The sequence below is a fragment of the Marmota marmota genome, unplaced genomic scaffold (genome assembly GCF_001458135.2).
Source record: "Marmota marmota marmota unplaced genomic scaffold, marMar, whole genome shotgun sequence".
NCBI lineage: Eukaryota > Metazoa > Chordata > Mammalia > Rodentia > Sciuridae > Marmota > Marmota marmota.
Window position 1 is genome coordinate 29,213,696 of NW_026000185.1, and position 8,757 is coordinate 29,222,452.

At 52.3% G+C, this 8,757-nt stretch overlaps 1 protein-coding gene across 1 annotated transcript; it reads right to left on the reverse strand.

Annotated features, from left to right (window-relative positions):
* Positions 1–6,460, reverse strand: Serpine1 (serpin family E member 1). The gene is made up of 9 exons (XM_015491473.2): positions 6,305–6,460; positions 5,191–5,462; positions 4,357–4,590; positions 3,745–3,939; positions 2,534–2,732; positions 1,341–1,441; positions 1,143–1,229; positions 496–579; positions 1–194 (listed from the first exon to the last, which is right to left on the reverse strand). The coding sequence occupies exons 2-9, from the start codon at positions 5,459–5,461 to the stop codon at positions 157–159; spliced, it is 1,209 nt and encodes a 402-aa protein (XP_015346959.1). The 5' UTR covers position 5,462; positions 6,305–6,460; the 3' UTR covers positions 1–156.
* Between the last annotated feature and the right edge of the window lie 2,297 nt (positions 6,461–8,757).

Sequence of the window (8,757 nt, forward strand, 5' to 3'; positions counted from 1 at the left end):
ACTGGAAAGAATTTACCATTGGGGAAAAAGAGACAAATGCCTTCTCTCTCCCCAGAAAGAGTCATCACAACAAAAATTCCTTTCTCCAGAGTTTGCTTCTTCCCTTCACGACACATCTCCAGTTTTGGTCCCTGATGAGAGCTTCTTTTCCTCTGGTTAGGGCTCCATCACTTGGCCCATGAAAAGCACTGCCCCTGAGGGGGAAGAACAGAAAGTGGAAGTTGAGAACAGGAAGCCTGAAATTTACAGATCAACTGAGACCTGAGCAGGTGGGTGAGTGTCTGGGGTCACAGGTGCTTAGATGACTGAGTTAGGACTGCATGGTCTACCCTGGAGCACCATCTCCACCAAGGAGGGGAGTGGAACCAAGTTCTATATTTTTTGCCCAGAGTCCTTGGTGGGAGGCGGTGGAGGGGCATCTACCTCTGCATGGGCTGGTGTACCCCAGGCAAGGATGTTGGGAGGACAGGGTATACTGTGGGGTTCCGTGCTCACCTGTGGGGTTGTGTCGAACCACAAAGAGGAAGGGCCGGTCCATGACAATCTCCTCAGGTGCCATGCGGGCTGAGACCAGGATGGCTAGGAGAGAAGGGACAATGTCTTAGGACAGAGGGACCTCTGTACCAGTGCCTGGATGGATCCCAGGGATTCTGGTGTCACCAGTCTTCCATCTGACAGCAGCATGGGGAGGTGACTTTGCCTCTCTGAATATGGGTCTTGGGGGTTGGGGGATGTCTTCTCTGGTTTCCTCCAGAGGTTGGGTTGACACCTCTCAGGTGTTCTCTCAAACACTTTTAGGGCTTTTAGGGCTTACTGATCAGCAAGCTCCTTACATTTAGGTCACACTGTGAGACCAACCTGGGCTTTCATTTGGAGGACTTTTCCACATTCAGGGGCCTTAGGAGTCCCAGGGAAAGTGGGCCCCTTTCCAGGTTGAGAAACATGTGGGGGAGTGGCATGACAGGACCACTGTCCCCGGCACAGGAAGTGTGCTCTGGGCAAAGAGGCCCATGTGGAACTGGGCAGGGGCGTCCATTTGGGATCTAGGACTAGTTATCCTGCAGGGTGAGTGAGGCACTGGCTGGTGGCCCCTCCTAGTACCCTTGGGCTGAGACTGGTGGAGCCTCTCCTGCCAGACTCACCCGTGGAGGAGGATGCTACTGTGCCACTCTCGTTCACCTCGATCTTGACTTTTTGCAGCGCTTGTGATACGTAGAGAAGCTCTTGGACTGAAACAGAGAGGAATACAGGGTGGATCAGCCACTGGTCTCAGAGCAGCTCCTTTGTCCTCTATAGGGGCCCATGACCCATGGGGATTAGGAAGCAGGAAAACCTCTCACCTGAAAGACTCGTGAAGTCCGCCTGGACGGGGCTAAACATGTCGGTCATCCCCAAGTTCTCCAGGGGCTTCCTGAGGTCAACTTCAGTTTCCAGGGAGAACCTGCAGGCGGCAGGGAGAGGGGAGACAGCTCAAGCCCTGCTTCCTGTTACTGGCAGCATCTGCCTCTCCCTGTCCCCCATCAGGTGCAACGGGGGCAGAGCAACAGGATAGGAAGTCATGGGAACATGGAAGAGGACTGTTTTTTTTTTTTTTTTCAAATCTGTTTGCAAAGCCTCTCTCTTTGCTGGAGGTTTCTAATATTAATGAACATTCTTCTTCAATCTCCTCACCCCCTTGAATCTGTGACTAATTACTTTCCTCAAATAAGGCAGTATTTTAAGCATAATTTTATTCAATCTGACTAGGGGGCCAAGGGAGAATTCTCCTGCCAGGATGTTTGAATAAAAATCTGGTCTGTAGATTGTGTTTCAGAGAGCTAACCCTGAAGAGGACTCAAGCAGTGAGGTTTGGGGGCACTCTGCTTCCCACCAGGGCACAACTAATCACCTCGATTTTTTTTTGTGTGGTGTGTGAGAGAAACAGAACCAGCTACCCAGCTAAATTCTCCTCTTTCCCCAAGGCTGTCATTTTAGCATCTGGAAGTTGGGAATAAGCCTGTAGGAGTGTCCCGGCAATTCTGGAATTACCCAGCCTCGGCCATCTCCACCCGCCTTGCTTTGTAGAAGGATTGAGAAAATCTGCTCTCCTGAAACTCCAGCCAAAAGCCATAGCTCAGGCTGCCCCATCTTGAAATGATTCCTTTTGTTCCACTGTTAGGATGTTGATTCAAGGAGGTGGGGGTGGGAGTACTGGTCCTTCCTGCTCTTGTGCATGTAAACCCATTCAGCATCTCTCCCCCACATCGTTTTTCCAGCTCTCCCTTTGGCTGGCTGTCACTGGGTATTTCTTGGGGTGGTCAGTATGGGGGCATAGTCTGGAAATTTCCCTCCAGAGGAGACAAACAGAGGGATGATTCAAGGGATCATAATGGAGCCCAGGCCAGAGCACTTCCCTCCAGCCTCCCACACATGCCCCCGCTTGGCAGGCATTAGAGATATGGGAAACTCAATACGGGGGCAGTAATTTCAGGGAACTGGGAGACAGGGAAGATCAAGACATTGGCAAGCATGGCGAGAGCCTAGAATAGCTTACTTGGGCAGAACCAGGAGGCGGGGCAGCCTGGTCATGTTGCCTTTCCACTGGCTGATGAGCTCGGCATCCAGAATATTGGTGAGGGCAGAGAGGGGCACATCTTTCTCATAGGGAGCTGCGATGAACATGCTGAGGGTCTCCCCATGGTAGGGCAATTCCAAGATGTCATAGTAGTGGCCATCAGGGGTGGTGAACTCAGCTATGAAGATAACCAAGATGGCGGGTTAGAAATGGCTCCAGCCTTTATTAAAATATCCCAGCCCTGGGTTTTCAGCTATTTCTCCTGTCTTCTCCACTCTTTCTGGAAGCCAAGCACCATTCCAGTTTGTTTGTTTGGTATTAGAATCTCTCTACCACTGAGCCACATCCCTGGTCCTTTTTTGCTTTTTTAAATTTTAAGACAGGGTCTCACTAAATTGCCTGGGCTGAATTGCTGGGATTATAGGTATGCCCCGCCATGCTCAGCTTCCATTTCCACTTTTGAGGCTTCCCTTCCCACTGTCCCCATTCAATGTTTGTTTATTTGTTGTCCCCCTGGCCACTGATGCTGGGGCATTGAATCCAGGGCCTCACACAGGTTTGGTGAGTGCTCTACCACCGAGCTACATCCCAGTCCACAGTCCATGTTTTGAGTGGCATTTGTTTGTTTTTGCAGCACTGGGGAGGGAACCCAGGGTCTCCTGCACACTAGGCCACCACTCTCGGGCCCTTGGTATAGAGCCCCAGCCCCTATTCAATGGTTTGATTTCCATTTCCCTACTCTTCTGCCAATTCAATGTAATCTGGTTTCTCTCCTTTTTGACCTTCTTGACCTTCTTTGGCCTCCTTCCAACACCCAGTCACTATTTCATTCCAATCCTCATCCTTTTAATCCCAAGTCCCATGTAGCCCTCCTCCCAGCAGGATTTATCAGCCCTATATAATCACGCCACACACCCTGAAGTGAAGAGATGGGGTCAGGTGGTTGATCAGATGTGGGCTGAGGGAATTTCTAGATTTTGGCTTCATCCGCATGAGAAAAAAAACTCCTTTCTTCTGCTCTCATTATCTAAGTGGGAATATTTGTCAAAATTGGGGTGAATACTAAGGTTAAACAGAAATGCTCCCTATGATCCTTCTCCCCAAGAAGGCGACATTTTGGATGTTCTCTAGGAGACCTTGGGGAAGAGGGGCCCTCGTTGTGAGATTGAGAAGGGGGGTCTTGTACTTACTGTAGTTAAACTTGTTGGTCTGAGACATCATGGGCACGAAGACAGTGCTGCCATCAGACTTGTGGAAGAGGCGGCGGTGGGTGGCCAACTCTGGGAAGGGCGTCTTCCACTGGCCATTGAAGTAGAGGGCGTTCACCAGCACCAGGCGTGTCAGCTGGTCCACAGCCTCTTTGCCAAGTAAGTCACTGATCATACCTGTGGACAGCCAATTGTCAAAGGGATGTCCATTGAGGGGACTCAGTTAGAGGGTGAGGTGGAATGGGGTGAGTGGATCATCCTAACTGCTTCCAATTTGTTCCATCTTCCTGAGTCCCAGGAAGTCTTTTCTCACCACGCTTTCCTGATGCTAGGATCCTGTTCAGGATCAGGGTTGGAAACTTGACCCTGTCCATTGCCCCAATACTAACATCTGGTCATTGTGTGTACCAATGTTACTGCTGCTCTTACTAAATCTCATACTTTAGAGGGATGCCTTTGGTGTTGGTTCTTGAGAAAGTCTAATTAAGGAAAATATTAGCTACTGCACTCTGTTCTAAAGCACCTGTGTCTCCAGGGAAGAGCGTGCTGAGGGGAGGCCCCTGGTGTCATGGCTCCCTTTCCCTGCCCGCTCACCTTTCGTGTGTCTCTTCACCCAGTCATTGATGATGAATCTGGCTCTTTCCACCTCTGAGAAGTCCACCTGCTTGACTGTGCTCCGGAACAGCCTGAAGAAGTGGGGCATGAAGCCCTGGACCAGCTTCACATCCCGCTGGACAAAGATGGCGTCTGTGCTGCTGATCTCGTCCTTGTTCCATGGTCCTATGAGCTTCTTGTACAGCTGACGGAGGGCCAGGGCCATGCCCTTCTCTGTGCCGAGGAAAGGACAGGGCATGCTACATTCATGTTGGGCCAAGGACTCCCAGATGGCCAGCCTTCCTCAGGAAGGCCAGACCCTACTTGGATGCACATGGTTCTTCTGCCCCCTCAGAGGTCTCTGGAGGGAGATTTCATTCCAAACCCTAATCTTGACATCTCCCTTCTTTTCTTATAAGTCTTAGGACATACCCCTTTCTTTGGTTTAGAATATTTTTCTCTTTTCTTAAGTTACAAACCCTAATTTTTATAATAATGTTTATGCCAAATATTTCAGATGATTCTGTTCAATACTGACATAGCCCTGTGTAGTGGGCCTTTTTAGTATCCTCATTCTGTAGAGGAGGAATTCATGGTTTAGAGGAGTTAAGGAGCCACAGTTAATAAGGGTCAGTTCCACTGGTCTGTACACCCTGGGCAAGTCAAGGGCCCAGTGGTATAAGGTATGTGGGAAGAAGACGGGGCAGTCCCTCTATTGCACAAGGGTGGACCTGGCTGGGCTGGAGCCAGCCTGTCCCCAGTTTCTGCTAGATTCAGCCCCTACTCTATGAAGCCCACCTGACTCCCCGCCTCCCGCTCTGTCCTGTCTCTCACCATTAATGTTGAATCCCATGGCTGCTTGAATCTGCTTCTGGGTCTCTCCTCCAGTGGTTGCCTGCAGCATGGCCAGCACTGAGGCCACCCCGTAGGGCGAGAAGACCACATTGCGGTCCTTGGAGGCCCAGGCCACCTGCTGAAACACCTTCACTCCGAAGTCTGTGGCCAGATGGGCGGCCTGGTACTCATGCCGGTGCAGGGTGGACCCTTCAACAAAGAGGAGGGCCAGGCCCAGAGCCAGGCAGGCAAAGACTGGAGAAAGCTGCATCCTAGAGCAAATGGAAGAGGGTCACATGAGGGAATGTTCTAGAGGATGGCTGAATGGATAGCCGTGGGCCAGCCTCCTCTTTCTTGCTGCCACCTGGGGATAGATGAACAGGGCAGCTTCTGATTCATTAAAGGATCACAAACAGTGCTGAGCCTGTCAAACTTGGCCTCCATCTGATTCTTTTCACTGGTCAGCCCCAGGGAGTCTTAAGCAATTTTTTTTTTTTTTGTATCGGGGACTGACGCTTAACTGATGAGCCACATTCCCAGCCCTTTATCTATATATTTTAAATTTAGAGTCAGGGTCTCGCTGAGTTACTTAGGGTCTTAATAAATTGCTGAGACTGGACTTGAACTCACAATCCTCCTGCCTCAGCCTCTCAAGCCACCGGGATTATAGGCGTGCACCAGTGCCCCCGGCTTAATCCCATTTTTTACCTGTGAGAATCTTGCAAAATACCCAGCGTGTCTCCCAACCCCTCCAAGGGGCTGAAAGGCTAAATTACAATGACATCTTTGAACTGTGCAACGTTTTCCAATTCTCTTATCACATGTCCCCAACTACAGCTTCATTCGAGTTAGCAGCATGAAAACCCCCTCTCCTGAGGTGGGGAAGCAGCAAGCACCTTGCAGGAGAGGGACAGAGTAAGGTCTTTGTTTCTGGGTGACAGGGTTGTTGGTGGGGCCTGACTACCCTCAGCACTCTCCTGCTGCCAAGTCAAGGTGCCAAGGCAGGATTGGCTCAGAGCTACAGGGGTCTGGGGAAAGAATACAGAGGAAAAGTGGGGATTGTGGACGGAGGAAGCCCCCGGGTGAGAGGTGAGGGAATTTGCTTTTCTCCTACCTGAAGTTCTCAGAGGAGCCTTGTGACTGGCCGTTTGTTCTGCAGGAGCTGCAGCTGTCTAGTGGCTGCTGGAGGAGGGGGTGTGGCCTTCCTTCTTGACAGCGCTCTTGGCCTTGCAACCAGCCCCAGCTGTGCTCCTCCTGGGCCGCTGCTTCCCTTTATACCAGATGTGGGCAGGAAATAGATGAACTCATGTTCCAGCCCCACCCACTTTCTGGCTCTGGAAGTTTGTCTGAACCGCCAGCCAGGCCCCCCTTGCACCTCCCTCTCCAGGGCTTGCCGAGGCGTGTGTGCGTGTCACTGTGTGTGTACGTGTGTAAGAGAGGGCTTGGGAACAATTGAGCAAGTCCTGATTGCCCGAGTCCCAGGGCCTCCCTTGATCTGACCACCCTGATGCCTGTGTTCCTCTCTCTTTGGTCAGCTTGACCCCTGGCTGTGCCAGATGGTATATGATGACTAGGGTTCAGGATCACCTTCCCTGGTGCTCAGCTTGGGCAGAAGCAGCCCATGTACTCCCTTCCCGCTGGAGAAACAGGTAGCTGTGGAGGATCCAAGAACCCAATGGACTTTGTGCACTTCTCTCCGCCAGCGCGCTCTACCCAGCACCCTGGCTAAGCTCCTGGCTAAGCTCCTCCCTCTTCTGGGTCTCAGCCCAGTGGCCGCAGGCATGTGGTGTGCCAGGAGGTTGTCTGGGTTCTGACTGTTCTGTACTGGGCCTCCACAGAGGACTGCGGGTCCCTGCCTCGTCCCCACCATGTGCCCGCCCAGCTCCTGATGATGCACAGTTAGGTCCCTCCACGTGTCCAGACTCTCTTGGTGCCCTCGAGGACTCTCCTTGTGCCAACAGCACTCTGACTGGAGTTTGAGGAGTGCTGGGTGGGGTAGAGGTGGTAACCAGGGGTAACCAGGGGTTACCAGGGTAAAGCTTTGGCAAGAATGGACCTTTCATTTCTTCGAGCTGCCTTTGGTGGCTGGGAGGGGCAGTGCCTTCTCCTCCTTTACCCATAACACTGAAGGCTGGAGCCACAGGAGGAGGGACAGGAGAAAGCAAAGTGTCAGTTCATGGTGGCTTTGCGGGATGTGCTTTTAGGGCCTTGGGCTTAAAGGAGGAAGAGTGACACTGAGTTCCTCAAGGGTGGGCGTTGGCTAGTGTGAGCCTGTAGGACCAGGGGAGTTTGGAGGATCAGGAGCCCTAAGCCATGTAGCCTGGATGATGAGGGTGGAGGGGCCACAGGGGAAGGCCGGAGGCTTCCTGCAGGGAGAAAAATGGAGTTGTCTTCTTCAGGGTCCATGCGCTGTCATGCTCCTTGTAGGGGATGGGTTTCAACAGGCAGTCTCCATAGAGACAGCTGATGGCAGAGTCACAGGAAGTTTAAGTGGGTGGTAGCATCAGGATATTTGTTATGGATTTTTCTGTAAACAGATGCCAAGGGCAACCGCAGCTGAGTGGCTTTCCCATCTTGACTTTGCCTCCACTTTTGTTTCCTCCGTCGGTTCTTGGAGTCGGGTGGGGGTGGGGGCAGGGAATGAGGGAAACCTCAGTCGGAAAGTTAGGATCACAGACACAAGAGAGAACTGTTCCTGTGCATCTGTCTCTTGTTTATGTCTTTTTCCTTTTCTCAGTTGTGGTTTGAAGGACCTCAGAGGGTGGTTAGTGGTGAGGGAGAGGCAGTGCCCTTGACCTCTCCAAGGGAGGAGACCGAAGCCCCTCTCCAGCCCTACCTCCTACCCGCCATCCTTAGGGATCAGAGGGGAATCCCGAGAGTCTGGGTTGGGAGTGCCAAACCCCAAGGATTCAGAAAACAGTGAATGTGGTCATTTTTAGAAGTGGACCCTCCAGGTGCCCTGGTCCAGCCTCTTGATCACCTTAGTGGAGACTCCTTCCCTTCCCCTGAGTCATTGCCACAACCTGCCTGGCTCAACCATGAAGGCCTCTGCTGTGATCTGTGGATGGCCTGGGCCTGGCCAGGCAGAGGCCAGTTCCACCCCCGTCATGGACCCCATGCCATTCCAGAAAAGACACTCTGTTCTGTGGCACAGGAGAGTCGGGGAGCAGCTCTATGTCCTGATTGGGGAGGGGTGGGGGTGTACATCGTCCTTTGGAAAAAAGATTGACTCACAGGGAGACTTTTCCCAAACTGGAGGGAATCTGTAGGCATCTGTAGGTGGATGTTAGGAACTAAGGCGAGACCGGGCGGGCGGGGTGCCATGCTTGTTTGCTGACTTCTCCTTTGACCCCGGTCAGCTGGGCTGATGGTCCAGAACCCAGACTTGACCTTGGTCCCTGCCTGTCCTCTGCACGCACATGGCCTTGTCAACCCTTGGCGAGGTAGAAGAGCTGGCCTTCCGTGCGCAGGGTGCAGCTTCCTGCAGGCTGCTGGGGGGCTGCTGCCCCAAAGCCTCCCCACAACACCCTTCTGGGAATCTAGCCCGACTCACTGTGTTGTCACTTT